Here is a 23,106-nt window from a genome sequence, read left to right as displayed (position 1 = left end):
TAGAATTAAAAAGCCACGTCACAAAAAAATTGAAGTAAAAATCTACTTTTACTTTTTTTTTAAATGTCATCATTGGGTCTTTATAATATTTGAGGAAGGATGGACTCATTAGTCATTACCGCAGGTGGGAAAAGAAAAAGAAAAAAAAAGGGTATTATACAGCCAGAACAGAGGGGCCTATCCCTAAGGTGGGTTGGAGATTCGATATTCAATGAACGAACCTTCTTTGCACCTGCTAATCATGCTAATTCAATCCCAGAAGCTGCTTTCGTGAAAAGGCACCAGAGGATCTATCAGTACCCATATCTCACAAAATTGAAGGTAATTTAGCTTATCAGTATCCATACCTTAGAAAATTGAAGGTAATTTAGCTAAGCTTCTTCGTTTATCGATTTTTTATTTCTGAATTCCTGGTTGTACCCTGCTTAGATGCTTTTGAACTCTTTCCTCGTCAATTCAATTTGTCGCTTTAGGGTGATAGAAATGAAATAAAAGAAAAAAGAAGTATTGCTTTGCAAACTGATCTGATGATTCCGATGTCCGCGTCTTGCAATTTCTAATTGGATCGAGCTCATTTGAGATAATAAATTCATTTATTGTGCCCTGGATTAAATTTCAATAATCCATCCCTCTTCTTCCTTTTTCTTTGTTTGTTCATCAGCTGTGCTCTGTCGCATTTATAGAGGAATACAACAAGAACAGATATGCAGAAGAGTGGTAGTGTGTCGAGGAATACTAACGGCACTGTCACTGGGATCAATAATAGTAAATCTCTATTTCATCAGCAGTCTCTAAGGAGGTTGGGATTGTGTTCCCAAATAGCCACGGGAGGGGGACAGCACTCGTCCCCAATTGTTTTCCCCGAGAAACGTAGCAAGAAGGTCAAAGCCTCTTCCAAACCTGATGATCCACTGGAAAAAGGCAAGGTACAAGAGCATAGAATAGACATAATAGGTGGAGGAGACGAGAAGTCTGATTTGTTGGGATGTGTCGTCTTCTCTGGCAAACTCATTTTGGACAAGAGAAAGACCACCTTCCATGATAGTGGTCATGCCAAAGATGCACAACAGCAAAGTTCTGTTGACGTTTCAAACCAACAAGCTCTCGATGCTAAGCTTACCAGCAAGGCTCTAGTTTGGGGTTCTCACATGCTGCACCTTGATGATGTTATTTCGGTAATGAAAAAAAGTCAACATCATATGGAGTTTTTACCCCTTACGAAATATATATTACTCATGATAATTTTTCCCATATGACTTTTCCAGGTATCATACCATATTGGTCTCAGACATTTTACTGTTCATTCTTATCCGATTAAAAGGGGTTGTTGTGGTCTATCTTGTTTTATAAAACCTAAGAGAAGTCGCAAGGATTATCGTTTCCTAGCTTCTAGCGTGGAAGAGGCACTTCAGTGGGTTGGTGGATTGGCAGACCAGCACTGTTTCGTGAATTGTTTGCCTCATCCTTTGGTTTCTTCAAAGAAGCAAGCTTCTTCAGAGTTGCTTCCGACAGATACTCCTCCTGAGTTACTCTTTAAGTGTAAGAGTCCACCCAAAATGCTGGTCATCTTAAATCCACGCTCAGGAAGTGGACGATCCAGTAAAGTTTTCCATGGCATTGTGGAACCAATATTTAAGGTTTGTTGTTGTTTCTTTTCTTTTTCCTCTTGTTTTTCTTCCTCTGTTCGTCTTCTGTCAAAATTTTGAATCTCTACTGAAGTCACTAGTTCACTAGCCTCATATATATGCAAGTCATGCTAACTTGACATGCCTCTTAATTCATATCATTTGTATATTTGATTTTTGTTCTAGATGCCAACTTCTTTATCCTTTTTCTTCCATATCTTCTCAATTTACCCCATTTTCCAAGTCTCATCCCACCTATAAAAATTGTTTTCTTTTTCTAATATATATATATATAATTTTATTTGTTTTTTTTTTTTTTTGGGGGGGGGGGGGGAGGGGGAGGTTGGAGAAGTGAGTTGAACTGTGAATTTATTATATAAATATTAAGTGAACTTGTTTTACTCTTAACCTGCATATAATATAATATTTTACACCACAGCTGAAAGTATTCTGAAGTCACTAGGACTTTGGATGACGATGGCTTCCTTTAGGTGTTGAACAGCTTCTTCTCTCCATATACCATGATTACCATGTTTTGAACTTATCTTGCCTTACTGCCCTATCGCCACTATTATCCCACTCTTTTTCAGGACACTGCCCCCTTTGATTCAAAGTAGAGGTGCAAATTGGAATGATCTTGTTGCCTTGTTCATTGCCTTGGCACTTTACATAAGTCAGTCCTCACTAGTCACTAGCCATTTAATGCTTAAGGCTTAACATCACCTTCCTGTCTTCACCAGTGCCAGTATGGTGATTATACTCCTCTTTGGTCTCTGCTTCTCCACATGTAGCACAATTTTAGATATATGGACACCATAAATTTTATGTTCTGATGGGAATATTGAAGTCTTTGATAATAAAAAGTTGTGATTCCTGAACATCAAATATAAGTGCCTACACATCATTGTTGTCATCATTACTGATGCAATAAGTCTGTGTACGTTAAACATTCTCATATTGCCCTACTCTGTAGCTTTGGCACTGCAAAAAATCATAAGGCTGCTTCAGTGTACCATTCATTGATGCGTGGCTAGTGTAAATAGCATGTGCATTATCTTTTGCTTTTCGAGTAAAAACAATTTAAACTTTGGGACTAGTTCCCCATCTTTGAATAAATTGGCTGAGACCATTATGCTTTATAGACATTAATGTCAATCTGGTTCTTCTTGAGTGTGCAACTGTTAAGCATCTCAGGCCTTCCAACTCTTTGTATGAGTGTGACATGAACTTTTGAGCAAAATTGCTATTTGGATAAAATTATTAGTGCCTTAATAATTGAAGGAAGGATTTTGTAATGTATTGGCTTAGAAAATTATATTATGGTTCGTTCCCACTGATGATGTTACTGACCTTAGATGGTCCTACTAGTTCTATTGAATATTGCCCCAAGAATTCTGCTTTCTTGTTCACAAACTAGTTTGCTGCTATTGTATCATGTACTCTTGAGTTCTTATATTTTCAGGCCATCCAACTCATAATATGGAAGTTGAAGACATGAGCTTTTGTGTAAAACTGCTGTCACAAATAAAACTGTTATTGCAAACCTCACCAAGTTAGGATTTAGGGGGAACTATGTTATGATAAAGTTACACATATACCTATATTTTGACTCGTTCCTAATGATAGAATTACTAGTATAATGTTTGATCCTGCTAATTATGTCGAGTTTTGCTCCAATGTATCTCCATTCTTTATTCACATACGTGTCATTTTAGTGTTCTTTGTGTGCAGTTTGCAGCTTATATCATTTTTTCTTGCTCACCTTTTTGTTTTTTTCGAGGGGTTGTGTGGGCTAGGGGGCAGGTGGTAGGCAATATCTTTTCCTTGCTTTACTTATTTATCATTGTTAGGGATGAGCTCACAGATTGTCCTATTAAATGTTGTAGCAATCCTCATATTTGAAGTGTAAACCATGACAGCTTGCAGGCTTTAAATTGGAAGTAGTGAAAACATCATCTGCAGGTCATGCTAGGAATCTTGCATCTACAGTTGACATCAGCACATGTCCTGATGGTACTAGAATCACACTTCTATATAATGTGCCTTTTTTTCAGTTGTGCTTTTTGAGGATCTCCTCCATCTTACCTATTTGTACCATTGTACATTCTTTCAGGGATTATATGTGTAGGTGGTGATGGAATTATTAATGAGGTTAGTCACTTAGTATTTGCCTCTTTAATATATTGCCACTCTTGTTTCTTTTAACATGTATGTTCTATATGTCAATTATTTTGTTGCAGCCTGCATTATATAATCTAGTATTGAATCTATTGAATTATGGCATGTTGGATCAAGTGAACGCATAGTTATTGCTTCTATATTCTTGAAGTGTGTCATTGAGGAAGATTTTTTTTTTGCCTAATAAATGAAAATGTACAGTTTGAAAAGAAGAAAATGAAGTTTTCAACTTTTTTCTAACACAATTATTTGACAAAAGCTATATCAATCTGATGTAAATTTTAAATGCTGATATTGTTGGATGTTATTGACATGCATGCATACTTAGTAAGCATACATATATTTTTCTCAAAAAAGAAGATTTGATTTGGTTGTCCAACTGTTTCTATGAAGGTTGTACTCTACCTTATAATTAAGAAGTGAACATATTTAATATGGTTGATGAACATGATTGGAAGTCTAAAAAACTCATATTATACTGTCAGTTTTAAAACTTGCATTTTGGGAATGCTTTCTCTGATATACTATTACCAATATCAGCTGAAACTCTTGGCTATTTGTGGTCTTGATTATGAATAGTTAGTGAATTAGAAATTCAAAATTAGCATTCTGGCAAGCAAACAACCTAGGGCGGAGAACAATATCAATCAAAATGAACAAATATTTTAGGTAATCTTTTTTATCATTATGCTGCGAAATTTGGATTAGGTATTTTTTTTTAATTTAATAAGTTAAATGGCATTTTACTTTAAATTAATTTGTTATACTTGTAGGATATTAGAAATTTTGTATGGTTATTTTTTATCAAATTCTTGTATGGTAATTTACATATATTTTTACTACATATGCGATGGCTTATTTAAAAATCATATGTTGTTCTCGTGAAGCAATCTGAAGAAGCTAACCCCAATCCTACCGCATTTTTAAGCAAAGGTGGTGTGTTATGTTCCCATTTTCGTTACATGTACGTAACCAATTTCTGCTCCAAATAACCTTGAATCCTTAACATGATGCATTATTTAATGTTCAAAAATTGGACCATCCAAACCATGGGAAGGAGAGGAGGGGGAGAGAGAAAGGGGGGTAGGGTTTAAAAATTCCAGGACATCAATATGAGATATATATGTATCTTCTTGTAATTTTCCTAATTTATCATGTCATATCCTTTTTGAAGTCGTTTTATCCATGAAACCCTGCTATGTATATCCTCTAGACATTTGCATGTATCACCTGTTCCAATTTTATTCACATGGAATGTTTGACATAGTGGGCTGTATATGGGAACGGGAATGTTGTACTAAATATTTCGAAGGTAGAGTTAATTCTGTCTTTCAGACGTGGTATGCTTGAATAATATTTTTGGTTTGTTGATGAAAATTAATATCATTCATACTTTTCTTGTATACATTTTTTCAGTTGTAATATTTTAGAAATTTAGTGGCTAACATATTCATATGAAATAGTATTAGAGAAAGACTATTAGATATAATGTCAAAATAGATAATGCAAAATAAAGTAATGTCAAAATAGATAATGCAAAATAAAGTTAATTAGCTATCCTTAAAGAAGTTAAAATAATTCAATAGAGTAATTTTGAAGAGTTAAAAATAGAAATTAAAAAGAAGCAACAAGGTACACTTACTAGACAAATAATTAAATATCATCTTGCCTAACCATCATCCAGAAAGACTAAATAGTAGAACACAGGTCCATTTTGTCTGCTTAACTTTTCTCGATTTTGAAGTTGTTTTTACTGTTGCTTCTTCATTTTCTTCTTGACTACTTCTCCTTATCCCTGAATCCTTGCCATCTATTGCTGTAATTTTTGCTGATTTATTGGTTCGTTCATTTTGGCGATCCAGAAAGATCCCTCGAATTGGGATGGACAAATCAGATCGCAGAACCCAGGGGGTTGTAGCGAATCTGGTAACTAACTGTGGTTCCAACTAATTGTATGCTAACATTTTAAGGAAAATTCATGTTTGCACCATGTGAGTAGTCAAGTATAGTTTGATTGATCCAATTCCCACCTTCAATGTGATGATACCATTGTTTGAACGTTGAATCTGTGTGTGTGTGTGTGTGTGTGTGTGTATTATGTGTGTATAGGTCGTGGTAGATGTACGCAGATCATTTTAGACATCTGATCATGTTGGAAGAAATTATGAGCTATTTTGCAGGTTTTGAATGGTCTACTTAGTAGGGATAATCAGAAAGAGGGGATTTCAATACCAATTGGAATTATACCAGCTGGTTCTGATAATTCACTAGTTTGGACTGTTTTGGGAGTTAGAGATCCAGTTTCTGCTGCTATTGCTATTGTGAAGGTATTTAACTACTTATTGCAGTAAATTTTCATTACCAATTTAGTATTTATAGTTTTTGTTTAAAATTGTGTGCATAGGATAGTTTTTGGCATGTTAATTTGAATATCATCCTAAATATTTTCTAATTCCCTGAAGTTTTTGTCATTATTCAAATATTTTGATTTATAATAATATCTCACTGCTCGAGTTTTGTGAGATTAATTTTATGGGGGAGTGAATTTTGATTCTGGAAAAAAGGGGGTTGTTGTGGGGGGGGGGGGGGGAGGGAGTAGGCAGAAAGAATAGTCATTTGTGGTCCCTATTGCTAGATAGCTACACTCAGGATTAAAACAGATTTCAATTGTTGATTTACTTTGTTTCTGCACTTAAACTCTCTTCCACACATTTATGCATTTGACTACAGAAACTTCAACTTCTATTTCATTGTTTATTTTATGTAGTCTTTAATACTTCAACTTTTCATTTTTCCATGCCATACCAGTGTCGACATGACATTTCATGGGATACAGTATGAAATATGTGCTCCACACATATTCATGCACTCCAACACTTGACATATTCATGCATATTTAGCATTCTCTCAAGATAAAGAACATGTATTTAGATAAAAATAATTATTTGGTTGTATTTTGGGTAATGTATTTAGTTGTATTTGATTATCTATTTAAACTATAATTATTATTGTATAAGTTTATATTTTTCTATTCTAGTTTGTTTATATAACATAACGTATCCAAGCACTCGTGTCTAAACTTAAATCTATATCCCTTTATTTTCTATTTAGATGGTTGAGAAGTCAAACTTAGGGATATGCACCCATTTCTGACACATGTATCCGCATCCAAGTAACATTGATTGTAGTACTGTGGTACTGTGGACAGTGTGAACCAATTTTGGAGACAAGTTGCTATTTACATGATGAAGTGATGATTCAGAACCTTTGTGAATTGTTGAGTCCCTACACTTATTTACTTATTCTTTTGTGGGTGGTTTGGTAATTGGGGAGTAGAAATAGGGCTGTTGCTGGACTGGATTTTGGTTCAAAATTGATCTGTTTCTAATGAATCTATCAACAAATCGGATATGGATTGTACTGATCCTATTGAAAATAAGAATTAATAAATTTAGAACTTCTATTTACTGCACTTATGATCCCTGTTCAATTTATTCCCGTCTTTTGTTTTTTTGTCTGTGTTTATTTATGAGTATTGGATAACATAATTCATTATATTTAATTGTGTCAAATATATTGAAAGAATTCTCCACATATCATATTTCGTTAGTTCTTTTAATAAATTATTTAAAGTAATAATTTGTTGATGAGCTTTGAAATTATAAACTGGAAGAAGTAAATTTGTTAAATCTGTTTTATTATTAGTCTCATTTTTAATGTATGCCTTACTTTGGTATTAATCCAATCCGTTGACAACCCTAGGCATGAATTATAAGGGGTGGTGGCCTGCACAGTAATTTGCTATAGATGGAAATCATAGATAATAGTATAAGTAGGAATTTCTGTAATTTAGATATTTAAAAGGTTTAGTTTTCTGGTGTATGTATCTCATTTATTCATAAAGTTTTTATTGGTGAATGATTTAGAAAAAGAAAAAAAGATGAGGGCAAGTTTTCTACTCTAGCCACTTCTTTATAAATTCTGAGCAGTTGTTATAAATTTTGCTACTTGGAATTTGGAAGAATTATAGTCACAGATCAATTTTCTCTCTTTCAGCCATGTGTCCACGCTAAGGTGGCATGCTTACATGGAAAATCTAATTAAAGGTGTTTTCTGTAGTTGCTTTGTTGTTAATGTACTTCTTTTATTTGTTGTTCCTTTCACCATTATATCAGATTTTGTTGTTAATATAAAAATAAAGTTACTATAGAAACTTCCCAATTCAAACCTATGGATATATGAACTCATTTGTAATTTTATAATATTATATTAATTTGAGTAGAAATCTAAAAAATAACTTGAACTATTTTCTTTTGTTTTCCTTTGTTAGCTTGGCAACCAAACACATAATGCAACTTTTTCCCTACATATTTTAACAAATGTCCATAAAACCCTTCAATTATTTGCATTTGTAAACATGGAAATAAGAAAGAAAAATGGAATCGGCTATGATTATTTGTGTATGCTTAAATTGGAAGAAAACAAAATCTAATAGCTCGTTGTCTCATACCATGTATCAGGAAATTTTGAAAGGGGTTTCAAACCCCAACTTGAACTATGAGGCAACAAACGTCCATCACAAGTGTTAACTTAATTTTCCCTAGATCTGAAACTGATGTGGCGTAGTTAAGTTACACTCCCACACACACTTGTGGAAAGAAATTCTTTGCTGTACTGTTTATTGAAGTGAAATATGAACTGCTGTGACATAAGATAATAGGGTATATAATATGTATACAGTTTTAGCTCCCATTAGGATAGAATAGAACTCTATAATTTAGGAGGACAACTTCTACTAAAATAGGAATAAACTAATCCTAACAAATATAGCATTTACTAAATAACTTCCTAAATAAAATAAAAGAATCTTAAAACTAATTGAGAAATAGTAGGAAACTTAAATAAGAAGTCTAAGTCTAAATAACATAGGAATAAGAAAGAGAAGAAATTCGAGTCAAAGTTGGAGACAACAAGAAATCCCTTTCAAAATAGGAGACAACATCTTACTCAAAGTCAAGCACACCCACTTAATTTCTCCGCATGAGAAGCCCTTAAATATTTTAAGAAGCTGCTAATTGTTTCATTGTGCTGGTGCACATGCACAGACATATTTTCACTGTCTTTGAATTTCCGATATTCTGGTTATGTACATAAAGTCCTATGAAATTATATTTTATTGATTTATTTCTGTTGTTTTAGGGTGGTCTAACTGCTACAGATGTCTTTGCTGTTGAGTGGATTCAGACTGGTGTTATTCACTTTGGATTGACTGTTTCATATTATGGTTTTGTTGGTGATGGTAAGTTCTTGATTATCATCCAAGTCCATGGGGAAAGTATTCAAAGACTTGACAAGCAGTTACTTTTATTCAAATTAAAATATTAAGAAAAGGTCTCATGTGGTATATTAAGTCTCTGACACTCACTTCCTTATTTCTATGAATTTTTGATTGACTGGAGGAAGGAACACATTAGAAATTGAATGAAGCGTGTAGAAACCTTAATACCACTAATTTAAGAATATGAATCCTATGCACCTTACGTATGATGTTTTGAGACGCATATGAGACATTTGATGAGAAAAGAATTGAAAAGATTCTCTCTAATTGCACAGAAAACCAAAAAACCAAATACTTTATGAAGGTTCCGTTTGTGTCATCCATTATCTTAGTGGTAAGAAAATGCTTGCTAAGAAATTAGATATTTAAATTCTAGAGAGCAATTTATATTCTGCTTTTGCATATAAAGACTAGAATTATGTTTGTAGCTTCTTTCTAGAAAGATGCATGTACTCAAGTTTCTTCAGAGATGATTATATGGTAAAATTATTTGTTAATAATCTTTTTGGTATTTCCTATGTTCTTCAGTGTTGGAACTTTCTGAGAAATATCAGAAACGCTTTGGTCCTCTTCGGTACTTTGTTGCTGGATTTCTCAAGTTCTTATGCTTACCAAAATACAGCTATGAAGTGGAATATCTTCCAGCATCAAAAGTAGACCGAGAAGGAAAACAGCCTGAGCGAGAGGTAGTTGACTTGTCAGACCTATACACAGATGTCATGAAGAGGACAAACACAGAAGGCATGCCTAGAGCCTCTAGCTTATCAAGTATTGACTCAATAATGACTCCTAGCAGAATGTCTGGAGGTGAGTTGGACACAACCTGCAGCAGCACTCATGCTAGCACTGAACCATCTGAGTATGTTCGTGGCCTAGATCCAAAAGCAAAACGCTTGTCATCTGGAAGGAGTAACGTAATGGCAGAGCCAGAAGTTATTCATCCTCAGTTACCACTGTCAACAACTCCAAATTGGCCAAGGACCAGGTCAAAGTCAAGGACAGACAAAGGATGGACTGGATTGACATCTGCACATGATCCCTCTCGATGTTCTTGGGGAAATGCAGCGACAAATGATAGAGAGGATATATCTTCAACATTGTCTGATCCAGGTCCAATTTGGGATGCTGAACCAAAATGGGACACCGAACCTAATTGGGATCTAGAAAACCCTATTGAATTGCCAGGGCCATCAGATGATGTAGAAGCAGGAATGAAAAAGGAAGTTGTACCTAGGTTTGAAGATAAATGGGAATTGAAGAAGGGTCAATTTCTTGGCATCCTGATCTGTAACCATGCTTGCAGAACTGTTCAAAGTTCCCAGGTGGTAGCACCAAGTGCTGAGCATGATGATAACACCATGGATATGCTCTTAGTTCATGGTAGTGGGCGACTAAGGCTATTGAGATTTTTCTTACTCTTGCAGATGGGACGGCATCTTTCACTCCCATATGTTGAATATATCAAGGTATGAACATGTGCTCTAGAGATGCTTGTGCACTTTCAAAATAGAGGTTTATTTTAAATCCAACTCCATATTGTGTCTGGAATTACTTCAATAAAATTAAACTAAAAGCAATATAGCCATTTCCCAAATTTGAGTTGGACTTGACACTGGAAACATATGTATCATGGAGTTGTCGGGTGTTTTTGGTGCATTTCTACTTTGGCAGGTTATTTGAGATCTGAAAATGATGCCACAACTGAAAGTTGTTCAAATCTAAGTCATTGAGAATGAAACTGAAAAAGATAAAAAGATAAGACAGGAAAGAGAGGGAGAAGGAGATATTTGTGGTTTTTGTTTTTGGGTATCTGTGCAGTGATCTTATGCACGTGTGCATGGGGATGCTGAATTATCATCTTCTGCTTTTTGTTTTTGGATGGAAAGGTTACCCTTGCTTACAATTATTAATTGATGTACGAATTGATGAAAATGCAATTGGTCGTGTTGGTTTTTCTTGTTCCTCTTAGTGGCAGCATAGTCTTGAATGGTAAAATTGATTGTGCTGAGACCATCTAACCAAGCTTCTGCAGGTGAAATCTGTGAAGATAAAGGCTGGGAAGCACACCCACAATGGTTGCGGAATTGATGGTGAGCTTTTTCCGCTTAATGGGCAAGTAATTTCCTATTTGCTACCAGAACAATGCAGACTCATTGGTCGCTCCCCAAGCAATCACATATAACAAACCTTGAGCCACCTTTTGAACTTGTTGCAAGGTTCCAAGATTGTTTCGATGTTTCCCAATAGTGATTGATATATGAAGAGAATGTTTTAAGCCAGCAAGAAAATACTGCTTTTTTTTAGTCCTTCACAATAGTGCCATTGCATATGTGAGGCCCTTGTAAATGTTTTCTGAGGTCATGTATCAGGTGCCTGTTGTTTATTGTGCTTTCTCCTGCTTTGTTCCATTGTGTAACCCCCTCTTATTTTTGCTGCCATGAGCTGTTCAATGTATTTCGAAATTGTGTTTTGTAGTTCTGTTTTCATTTCTTATATCATCAGATTGATCGATTAGTTGTAATGTTAATACTGTAAAGCACCCTGGTGGTTTTGTTCACCTGGTACACACACATATATATATATATATATTTTTAAAATATTTAATGTCTATGGAAGTTAAAAAAAATAAAAGCAAAACGAAGAAGAAACTCACTAATCAATATAAATTTTATTTAGATTTTTAAACTTTATTTATTTGTAGAAAAAATTTATATTAAAAAATATTTTCAGTGGAAAATGATTTTTAATAAGATAATTTATTTTTTTATTATTTAATTTTAATTTAAAAAATAAAATTTATTAATAAATTATATATAAAAAATTTAAAAAACTCTGGAAATAATTTTTAAAGGGAGTTAATTTTTTAAATAATTTATTTTTTTAATTCAAAAATATTTTTTTTGACTAAATTCTATGAGTGTTTTAGATACTGGAAAATATAAAAAATATTTATTATAAAAAATTTTTTAACCCTTAATCTTAAAATCTTTGAAAATTCTAAGAATTTTCTGAGCAAACCACTAAATAAACTGCACCGACAGGGCTTGGTGCTGCTAATGCATCCCCGAAAAACATGATCAATTTAGCCTTCTAGGATTGCTCATCTATCCGTTAGAGATAAGTAGCGGGCGGCAATTTGCTGATGCGAATGTGACAGCGTGTTAAAAATAGACCTTTTTACATGATTAACATTAAAATCTTGTTAGTCTAATTTCATGTAAAACGTCTTTTGTAACGAGATTTCACACCAGACCGCTAATTGAGTTCAAAGCTGATTTTTTTTTTTTAACAAAAAGAAAAGCTTATTTTAGGCTGTCAAAAGTAAAATAATAACATCAAAAGATTTTGTGTGATGGCAAAATGACCATGAGAGAATGAGAAACAAACGGTAAATGGACAAGTTTGTCTGTTCACGTGAGGTGATATGGGCTTGTTTATTTAATTTTACAAGGAATGTGTCTATTTGATGTTTTTTTTTTAAAAAAATAAAAAGGGGCCTATTTGGTTAAAAAATAATTGATCAACTTTGAATTTTATAAATACCAAAAAGACTTTTCACTTTATTTTATATGAAGTAATTTTTTTCCTAATTTAGAAACTTAGAAAAAAAGTTTGGAGTTTCATCATCCCCGTCATTCCGTCTATTGTCCATGCCAAGAGGCAAACTAAACAATATCCCATCAGTCCATACTGGTGAATTATCAGAACTAGTTGGTATAATTCCAATTCGTTCACAGAGAGAGATGCATGGTTCAAACAACAGTATCATCACATTAAAGGTAAGAATTGGACCAGTCAAACCCCAACCCTAAGAATTGACACTCATTAGAACCACTAACACTAACCCCTAAATCTAACACTAAATTATTAGCACTTAACTTTTAAACACCAAATTATTAGTTAGAGTTTAGCATTTAGAATTCAAGGGTTTAGAGTTAAGGATTGAGAGTTCAGAATTTAGGGTTTAATTCTAAATATAATCAATAAAACTAACATTAATCCTAAATCCTTACACTACAACATTAATATCTCACACATAATTTTTAATGCTTAACCCCAAATGCTATACCCTAACTCTAGCACATAACCCCTAAACTATAAAACCAAACTCCTAACCTTTAATCTCAAAATGTAATCATAAATTTAAATTTTAATATTAAATCCCTAAATCTAAACCTTAATCCCTAATCTTTAATCTAAATTAAAAAATTCCTAACCAATAAGAACTAATGGTTAACCATAACCTTATAACTTAAACCCTAACTCTAAACCCCAATCTGATAACCGCTCGCCTCAGTCCCTAATCCCTAACTTAACCCCTAACATCAACCCTTAACCCCAACACCAAATTATTAGTATCTAATCATAATCCATAGAACAAAACTCAAAATGTGATTGGTGTGTTCTTCAAGCTCTAAATCAAACAACTCTATGAACCTTTGATCAGAAACTCAAGCTTTTGCTGTAGCAAACCTCTGGTACTCATCAAATATCGACGACAGGTACCATTTTTGTAATTTTCTCAAGCACCCCACAAGGATGCAAGTATCTTGAGAACCATGTGCAATGACTATTGAGGAAACAGAAACCCCTAAGAAAGGTACTTTAATGACTATTCAGGAAATATAAATGGAAAGAGAAGAAAAACAAGTTACCTTCCCTGCATCCCACATCAGAAAATTAGTTTAGAATTAATGAATCAGAAAATTAGTTTAGAATTAATGAATAAGTTTAACCATTATGTGATTTCAAAAGTTATTTATATTAGTTTTAACAAGATTTTACTATTGATATCATATCCACTTTGAATCAGAAAAATAATACGGAACAAGTAAGAATAGATAAAAATCAGAAAAATAATGCGGAACAAGTAAGAATAGATAAAAAGAAATTACAAAGTGGAGCTATCTTAAACACTAGTGAATTGCAATATTTGACGAGTTCTATTTTAATAATTATATCCAATTCAATATAATAGAATTATAATAAAGACATCACAAATTTGAGTAAAAGAAATTGGAGTTGTAACATTCCTACATAAAGAGATTAACTTAAAATTTCTTAAATAACTTTAAAAATTATTTAAGTTAATTTTAATCGTCCTGTTACACTTGCAATCAATTAGGACCGGGTGATTTCTTCCGCATGACAAGACAAAGGCATACATATACATGAGTAGTGAGCAACACATTGTACAATGAGTAAACGATCATCTCAACAGAATATTTTTGTAAAAAATTAAAAGTTTTATAGACACCAAGTACTACTTTTGAACGCTTCACGGTTGGTTTCCTCTCGAATGGTGACAAAAGGCTCCCGTCCTCATTACCAACTATTAATGCAAAGAGCAAACATTATTTTGAATGCCAAAAGATTTCAATTGCTTGAACTTTTTAATAATGCGGGAGTAATCCTGGCATCGATGATCAAACCCTCTAAAATTTGAACGTCGGAAGCAAAGGAAAATATGCTAAATATTAATACACTAATATTCCAGACATATTCCTCAATCGACATCCTCAACAAAATTGAAGCTATTCAATTGAATGAGAAAAAAAAAAAAGTAATTTTCATTATTTTAGAAGAAAAGAAAGTTTTTTAAAATTATTTAATGATTCAACAAATTTCTTAACCCAGTTGAAAAAAATTATTTAAAATTTTCAAAACTTTTTTTAATAAGCAGTATTTTATTGCAAACCAAAGTAACAAATTACCATTAAATAGAAAAATAGAACCACATAACACTATACACATTCGACATTCTAGATAAAATTCAATTCTCTTCCACTTTTGCCAATCTATAGACTTGTAAAATTCACCTGATTTCAGTTTAACAATGAAAAAAATCTTCTGCAAAACTCTAGTTACATAAAGAGATTGTTACTTGAAAATAGTAGCATTCCTCTCCATCCAAATAAATTAAATTGCCGCATTGAAAGCCATTCTCCTATAGGCGGCCAACCCACTCCTCCCTCTAATTCTCCTCACAAACCAACTTACCTCCCTTCTCTATCTCATAATAAACCTGTTCATATTACATTTTCGCAAAATAATGGTCCACATCTTCTTAGAGAAAGAAGAAAATATATTCAACCGTTTCAACACCACTTAAGCATAATCAGCAAATAGAGTTATTAATAACTCCCCATCTCACCAATCTAGTTTTAACAGCTAACCTATTCATCAATGCTAACCAAGTAATAAAATTATGTCTAGAACAACAAACTTGTCCCAAATTAATTGGCATCAGCTCACTTTATTATTGGATTCTCTTATTGCCTTCCAAGCAGTAGCAATAGAGAACTTACCTGAGGGAGTTAACTACCATAAAATGACATCATCTTGGTTATCAGCCACCCCGTAATTCCTCACCTCCTCCCAAGCTGCCACAGTACCTATATCACTAGGGTCCAGTAGCCTCCAATTTTCTTGCCTCCATAAGTCATTTACCTTCTCATATTTAGGCGCATGTGTATTTTCAAAATTGAAGTCAAGAAATTTATCAGAAATACTAGTACCATTCAATCAAGGGTCAAACTAGAGGGATATGTCACCCCCTGCCCAGTTTGTCAATTTGTAATTATAAAACTACTTGAAAACACTATTAATCTTCATAGTATGTCTCTAGGCCCAGTTTACATCCAACGGTTTAGTAATCCCTTCAAAAACTCAAGTGCTTCAATTTATTCCTATTAACCCATATAGCCCACAAGGAACTCTCAGAAGTTATCAATTCCCAAATGAGTTTCCCTACCGCCGCTTTATTTCATGTTTCAAGCTCTTTTATTCCTAAACCACCCTCATTTTTAGGTTTACAAATCTTCTTCCAAGCAACCACCCCTCCCTTTTTCTCTTCAGTTGTTTCCGACCACAAGAACACCTTACATCTCTTATCAATTTCTTTAACAACTAATTTGGGTAAAATGAACACATTGCACTAATAAACAGACATACTTCTCAATACAACATTAATTAATTGAGCCCTCCCTACATACGATAGATGCTTTGTATACCAACACTGCATTTTTGCAACTATTCTATCCGCTAACTTCTGGCAATGCACTTTTTTTATGGCAGTAGACACAAGAGGCAATCCCAAATATTTCATAGGCAGATTGCAACTTAACGCTTGTAAAATTTGAACTTTAACCTCCTTATCAATATTAGCAAAGAAAATAAAGCTTTTATCCTTATTAATCTGTAAACCTTGTACATTCTGGAAGTATTGTAGTGCACCAGTAAAAAATCTCACAAATTTCACATCACCATAACTGAACAAAAATAAATTATCCGCAAAGCATAGGTGATTCAAATTCACACATTTACAGTTCTTGTGAAACTTAAAAGACAAGGGGCGGTTCACTACCAAATACCTGGACAAATACTACATAGCAATCTACCTTTAATGCACATGTAGGAGGACCATTTTCCCTATGATAATTCCTAATAATCTCATGTGCAATCAACACATTGTCAATAATTTTCCTTCCTATGACAAAAGCAGACTGATTGAGATTAATAATTCTACCCAAAATGTTCCCTAGTCTTCCGGCAAGCACTTTGCTAATAACTTTATAGATGACTGTACAACAAGCAATGGGTCTATAATCCCTAAGGCTATTAGGATGTTCCGTCTTAGGGATTATGGTTAGAGTAGTTATATTAAATTTCTTCAATATCTTACAAGTCTAAAAGAATTCTCTAACCACATTCACAATGTCTCTTCCTATAGCCCCCCAAGCCTTCTTTAAGAAGTAGCTATTGTACCATCAATGCCTGACGCCTTATCATTCCCAATAGACCATAAAGCCATCTTGATTTCCTTCTCCTACACTTCCTCACACAATACCAAAGCTTCATTCTCCTAAACCACCAGACCCGCAGTGATAACTCTTGCATTTGCATGGCACCTAATGACACTTCAACTCCCATAATACCTTGATAATAACCCACCATTGCTTGTTTAATGGCATTTGGTCTTCAATAACATCACCATTTTCAACTACTAAATTAGGAATTGAATTTCTTACCCGCCTGATTTTCATTAAATTATGAAAAAATTTGGTATTGAAATCTCCTGATTGGACCTAGATGAGCCGTGACCTTTGCTTGTAAAACTTCTCCTCCTATTTTAACAAATTTCTAAAAAAATTTATCACAGCCTTCTCCTCATCCAAAAGTACAGGTTCATCAAATCACTCTGTAACCTTTCTTGTAGCTGCTCTAATACCTGCCTATAACTATCAACCCTCCCTAATATATGAGAAAATTCTCTTCTATTCAACTTTCTCAATTCTCTTTTGAGCTCCTTTAGCTTATACCAGAGGTTAAACATAGCATTTTCCCTCTTGCCAAACTTTTCTCACAATCTCCTCATACTTAAGGATGTGACACCCACATATTAAAAAATCAGAATGGGACATTTCTCCTATTAACAACACTCATAAATCTGATAATCAAAGGTGAATGGTTTGAAACACCTAGAGGCATAGCTTCATATTCAACAATTATTATTTCATCCATCCAGTAGACATTACCCAGACATCTATCAAGCCTCCGCCAGATTCTATTCTCCCTAGCTTGATTTTTTGTCCATGTAAAAGAGCATCCTTGAAACAGCCCGGCCCAAACTAATCCAAATAACTTTTAAACCCACTTTTCACTTGGCCCAAAATAGTTAACCCAAGTTATTTAGTAGTTTCGTGCTAGCTATTATATACAATTCCGATTTTCTATAATCTCCCAATGTAGGACGGCTTCCGCAGCGGAAGCAGGCAGCTGACCATTACATTCGGTCCCGCTAAATTTTGCGATGTCTTCGTCGCAACTGAATCGGATATAATTGCTAAACCAGAACTAGACCCTCGGGTATTGTGGTTCGCTAGTACCTCAAGCGGCTCCACCTCGTCTCTCTAGATAGCCCTTTCCTCGCAGGCCCACTAGCTTTGCACAATTTGTCTGACCCAGGGTGGCTCTGATACCAATTGAAACAGTCCGGCCCAAACTGACCTAAATAACTTTTAGACTCACTTTCCACTTGGCCCAAAATGGTTAACCCAAGTTATTTAGTAGTTTCATGCTAGCTATTATATACAATTTTGATTTTCTATAATCTCCCGACGGATTCCGCAGCGGAAGCAGGTAGCTGACTGTTACAATCCTTTCGTGTGTACCTCTACCAACCCCGCATTATCAATATAGTCTTTGAAATTATCATATAGATTCATAGTTTTCTATCCTCCCAACCTCTCATTTGCAACAAGGGTAGTATTAAAATCTCCTTGCACTAGCCATACTCCTTCCGTACTACTTGAAATATGCTCAATCCTTTCCCACAAACTTCTCCTCTCCATACTAGTGTTATTTGCATACACGACTGTCCAAATAAACCTTTTACCTTCCACCTCAACATGAGAGAGAATCAGCTGATCAGTAGCCATAATTACATGCAGCTTTACCCAATGCATATCAAAACAAACCCAAATCCAACCTAAATATGCATTTTGGTAATTACAGACCACATCCCATCCACACAGCCTCAAGCCTTTTTGAACATTTTCTTTATTATACTCCCTAACTCTTGTCTTCAAAATTACTACTACCTTTAACCGACACCTCACAATTAGACCTCACAATTAGAGAGTGAACCTCTGACTGCTTTCTGGGGTCATTAAGACCCCTTATATTTTAGGAACCAATCATCCCCTTCTGAAAGGGGAAATCCTCACCCTTCCCACTTCCCTCCCTCCATCTCCTTTCTCTACTCTATGTGACATTATAATCTCAGATCTAGCCATACTCTCCCCCTCACTATTGTTAGAACTAATAACCCCTACTTTAGTTTTCCCTTTAATTTTTGCCACCTCAATCATTTTCTTGTGCTCATCTATCTCACTAGAGTTTTCCCTAGCCCCTTCATTCTCGCACTTCCATTGGAGATCATCTGTTTCCCCTTACTATTTCCTTCCACCTTTCCAACCCCATTCTCACATTTTCCTTGTCCTCCTTGTTTAGCCCACGACTTACAATAGGATGCCTCATGCCCAAAGCCCATGCCATTTATACATCTAATAGGTTTCCATTCATACACAACTTTTTGATACAATTGTACCCTATATTCATTTTCAAGGAAGATTTCATTTGGAAAACCACCATTAATTTCCTTCTCAATCAATACCCTAGCATAGCCCAATTTCAAATTCTCAAAAGTACGTGAATAAGAAAATAATGGCTTACCTAGAGTACTCCCAATTCTGCTAAGCATCTCAAAAGACTAAAATTTCCAAGGTAAATATGGGAATTGGACCCAAACTGGTAACTTTTGCAGTTTATCAATCTCCATCTTCATTCTGGGTTGCCAAGGCACTAGTATAAACGGTCGCCTATCAAAAGTATATGGCCATTCCATAACTAAATCTCTCCCTTCCTCACTATCAAACACAAACAAGAATACATTTGTTTTCACCATGTGAATAGTCCTCAAACCATGCCTCCTCCATCTACTCATAGCATATTTCTCTACCCAAATAAATCTAGGGGTAGCCCCAATAAAAATTCCAATCAGAGCATTCCTTCATTTTCTTCTTGAGATTTCAACTAAGAATTATGAAATTTTACAAATAAGAATACATTTGCTTTCACCATGTGAACAATCCTCAAACCATGCCTCCTCCATCTACTCATAGCATATTTCTCTATCCAAATAAATCTAGGGGCAGCTCCAATAACAATTCCAATAAGAGCAGTCCTCCATTTTTCTTCTTCAGATTTCAACTCAGAATTATGAAATTTTACTACCCTTTTACCATTGGAAATTGAAGGCGAAAAATACCTCATTTCGTAGTATGATTTCTTAGATCGATTGCTCACCATTTCCGCCCAAGATTTTTTCCTTGGGTCACCTTCTCTTACTTGCATGATTGTTATCTCTCCCCTCCTATTGATGCCATCTGGTTCCATCGTTCGTCTCTTTGGTCCCATCAATCAGTGATCTGGTTCCTCCAATCTGCGATTTGTTTGCGTCACAGCTTCAACAGACCCATTTCCCATCTGTTCTATCCTCCATTCGACCACATCTTTGCCCTCAGAATTGCCATCATTTCTGTCCTTCAACACATCTTCTACAGTTTCATAGTCGCTGGTGGTCGTCGACTGAAGCCAGGCTCATGACAATTCCTCCTCCTCAATCCAGAAGCGGCATGTGTAGAAGCGCTATCTTGTGACAATTCCTCCTCCTCAATCTAGCTTGAGGTAATCTATCATCTTTACCTTGCTCCCATCAGCTGAGCTAGGTCTAGGAGGTTGAGTAACTGGGGCTGCTGGTTCTGTAGGTGGTGGAGGTGGAGGTGCAGCATTCCCCGAGGTGGGGTTTGCCGGGTTTGGATAGAAAGGTGAGGGTGGATAAGCTGGGTACTGTGTGTAGGGCGGATAGAAAGGTGGATAAGGCATGTAGGTAGGGTAGGGGTTAAAGCTGGAGTAATCCGATGTACCTCCCATCGGATACCCTGAACCCTGTGGGAAGGGTGGATAGTGGGGTGGAAAATCATACCCCGAGGCCTGAATGCCTCCCTGAGATTCCCCTGTCCCTTCTTCCTCCATGCTCACATCCAGGTTCCCATCCCTCCTCTGATCCTCTTCCATAACCTCCCTCACTCCTGAAGAACTTCCTCCTCTATCAGTCCCCCTTCTGCTAACATCAAAAGACCTTCTAGGGTCCCTTGACACCCTTTCTCTGTTGGCTCTACAAGACATTGCCCTAGGCAATGTAGGAGGACGGGCGCTCGTGCCCTCATCCTCAGGTGGCACTCCAGTCAATCGTGCAGATCGATGAGTTCCTCTCATCCTGTTTTCTGAAAAACAGTACACATCATACAAACATTAGCATCACATGGTTCATGTGGGCACACATGAACCCTCATCACATATACATCATTCATATCATAGCATCAATGCACATGTATATAACCATGGCATTTCACATCATCATACAAGACAGGACTCCACATCCTATCCTAGTGGACATGATCTTCCTATTGTGCTTGACCTTCTATAACATCTATGAGCCCGACACTCTAGGTCCGATCCTATGAACCTAGGGCTTTGATACCATTCTGTAACGACCCGAAAATCGGACCGCTACCGGCGCTAGGATCCGGGTCGACTTAAGGCCGCCGGGACCCGTAGCAAGCCAAACATACATCCTGAAAACCTGTATAATCCCATACATGATCAACAATAGGCATAAAAATTTAAACTTTTCTTTTAAACATCCAACTCAACCTGAACATACATGTACATAGTCATGGTCATAATCATGATCCCTCTGTGGGATCTCATCAATGCCCCAACGGGCGATACAACATGAGATGAGTTGGCTTTCATGAACATTATAAAACATTTCTATAGATCATGTATCAAAAGGGATAACAATACTCATAGGGTCAAGCACATCTATAACCTCGATATACCTCATTACATAACATACTGAAATCTCTTATATTACATCAAAGTTGTAAGACCCCGCTCGTTCAGACATCGGAATTCCTACCGTCCGGTGGAATCTCGGGTGTCGGATCCTCTTTGGGGGGTAGAGCAAGGGTAAAGGAAAAGGTTTTCTAAAATGTTTTTAAGTGTTTTATGGTTTTAAATAGAAAAGAGTTGAGTTTTTGAAGAGGAAAGACCAAGGAGGCGTTTGCCAGGTTCGGCCGCCGAAAGTGAAGTTCGGCCGCCGAACATGTGAAGGCTTCGGGAGCGCCTTTGGCCTCCGAAAGTCTTGTGGGAGCAAGCCAAGGTTCGGCCGCCGAAAGTGAGGTTCGGCCGCCGAACATGCATGAGTTTAGGGGGCACGTTAGGCTGCCGAAGGTTGATGACCAGGCCACCTATATAAGGCCCTCAGATCGGAAATGGGCGAGTTTTCTCCCCATTCTCGAACTCAGGTGAGTTTCTGCCCTCCCTTGGTTGCTTGTGTGTCTTCTCTTCAAAATCCTTCAAGTTTTCATAAGATCTACCCTTGGTTTGAAGTTTTGAAGCTAAAGTAGAAGTTTTGGGAGCTTGGAGCTTTTGGAGCTTGGATTCTCCACACCTCCGAGTTAGGGATCGCACCAACCCTCGATCTTCAAGAGGTAAGTGTAGATCTTGGTTTCCCTTGAGTTTTCATGAAGTTTTAAGTAAGTTTTATGAAGGTTTTATGTTGGTATGGGTAGATGTGCATGTTAAGGGTTTATGTGGGTTTTATGCCCAATGTATGTTATGTGATGATGTGTTGAGGAGTTTAAGTTAGTTTCTTTGCTCTCTTTGCTTGTGGGAGTGTGTATGCATGCTTGGGAGAGAGTATGTGAGGTTTGGGGTTGTTTTGTGAGGTTTAGGAGGCTGGTATGCACGAAGGCTGAGTTCTGATGAACTCAGGTTCGGCCGCCGAAGGTGGTTTCGGCCGCCGAACGTGCCTATGGATGCGTGGTTTGGCCGCCTAACCTTGCCCCCGAAAGTTGAGTTGTGGCTTGAAAGCAGACTTTCGGCCGCCGAAGGTAATGTTCGGCCGCCGAAAGTGCCTGACTTTCGTCTCTGGAGTGAGGGTTCGGCCGCCGAAGGTGCCGCCGAACCTACCCGAGTTTCGTCTCTGGAGGAGACTTTCGGCCGCCGAAGGTGCCGCCGAAAGTGCCTGTCCAGCCTTTTCATGGCTGTTTTCTATGCATGTTTCAGTGATGTTTAGAGGGGTTTTTGGGGAGTTTCTTATGAGTTGTTAGAATGTGTTTAGTACCTCATGTGAGTCCATCTGTGTAGGATCGGACCTGAGACATCGAGGTGTCTAGCTTCAGTGCTAGTTGGCCAGTAGAGTTAGCTGAGCAGCGACTCCAGGTGAGTAGAACTAACTTAATCTTTTCTTTTAAGAAAATCTAATGCCTAAAGCATACTCATACATCATGTTATGTAATAGGATGTTTGCACTAGTTCACCATGCTCATGCAC

At 36.1% G+C, this 23,106-nt stretch overlaps 1 protein-coding gene and 1 long non-coding RNA gene across 3 annotated transcripts; one reads left to right on the top strand and one right to left on the bottom strand.

Annotated features, from left to right (window-relative positions):
- The first annotated feature begins 109 nt into the window (after positions 1–109).
- On the top strand, positions 110–11,615 carry LOC110625482 (sphingoid long-chain bases kinase 1). Of its 2 annotated transcripts, none has more exons than XM_043961509.1 (9): positions 110–362; positions 662–1,175; positions 1,266–1,637; positions 3,545–3,638; positions 3,739–3,776; positions 5,984–6,130; positions 9,003–9,102; positions 9,670–10,607; positions 11,174–11,615. In XM_043961509.1, exons 2-9 carry the CDS (start codon positions 705–707, stop codon positions 11,321–11,323), a joined length of 2,310 nt encoding a protein of 769 aa, XP_043817444.1. In that variant the 5' UTR covers positions 110–362; positions 662–704; the 3' UTR covers positions 11,324–11,615. The 2 variants fall into 2 exon arrangements, with proteins under 2 accessions (XP_043817444.1, XP_043817443.1); XM_043961508.1 differs by having other exon boundaries at positions 111–321.
- A 2,435-nt stretch (positions 11,616–14,050) lies between these two features.
- On the bottom strand, positions 14,051–20,358 carry LOC110626417. Its single transcript, XR_002489722.2, has 2 exons — positions 19,973–20,358; positions 14,051–14,473 (listed from the first exon to the last, which is right to left on the bottom strand). It is a non-coding gene; the product is annotated as an uncharacterized LOC110626417 (long non-coding RNA).
- Between the last annotated feature and the right edge of the window lie 2,748 nt (positions 20,359–23,106).

This window comes from Manihot esculenta, chromosome 11 (genome assembly GCF_001659605.2).
Source record: "Manihot esculenta cultivar AM560-2 chromosome 11, M.esculenta_v8, whole genome shotgun sequence".
Taxonomy (NCBI): Eukaryota; Viridiplantae; Streptophyta; class Magnoliopsida; order Malpighiales; family Euphorbiaceae; genus Manihot; species Manihot esculenta.
Note: the sequence above shows the minus strand (reverse complement) of the source record. Positions and strands in the feature narration are given on the sequence as shown.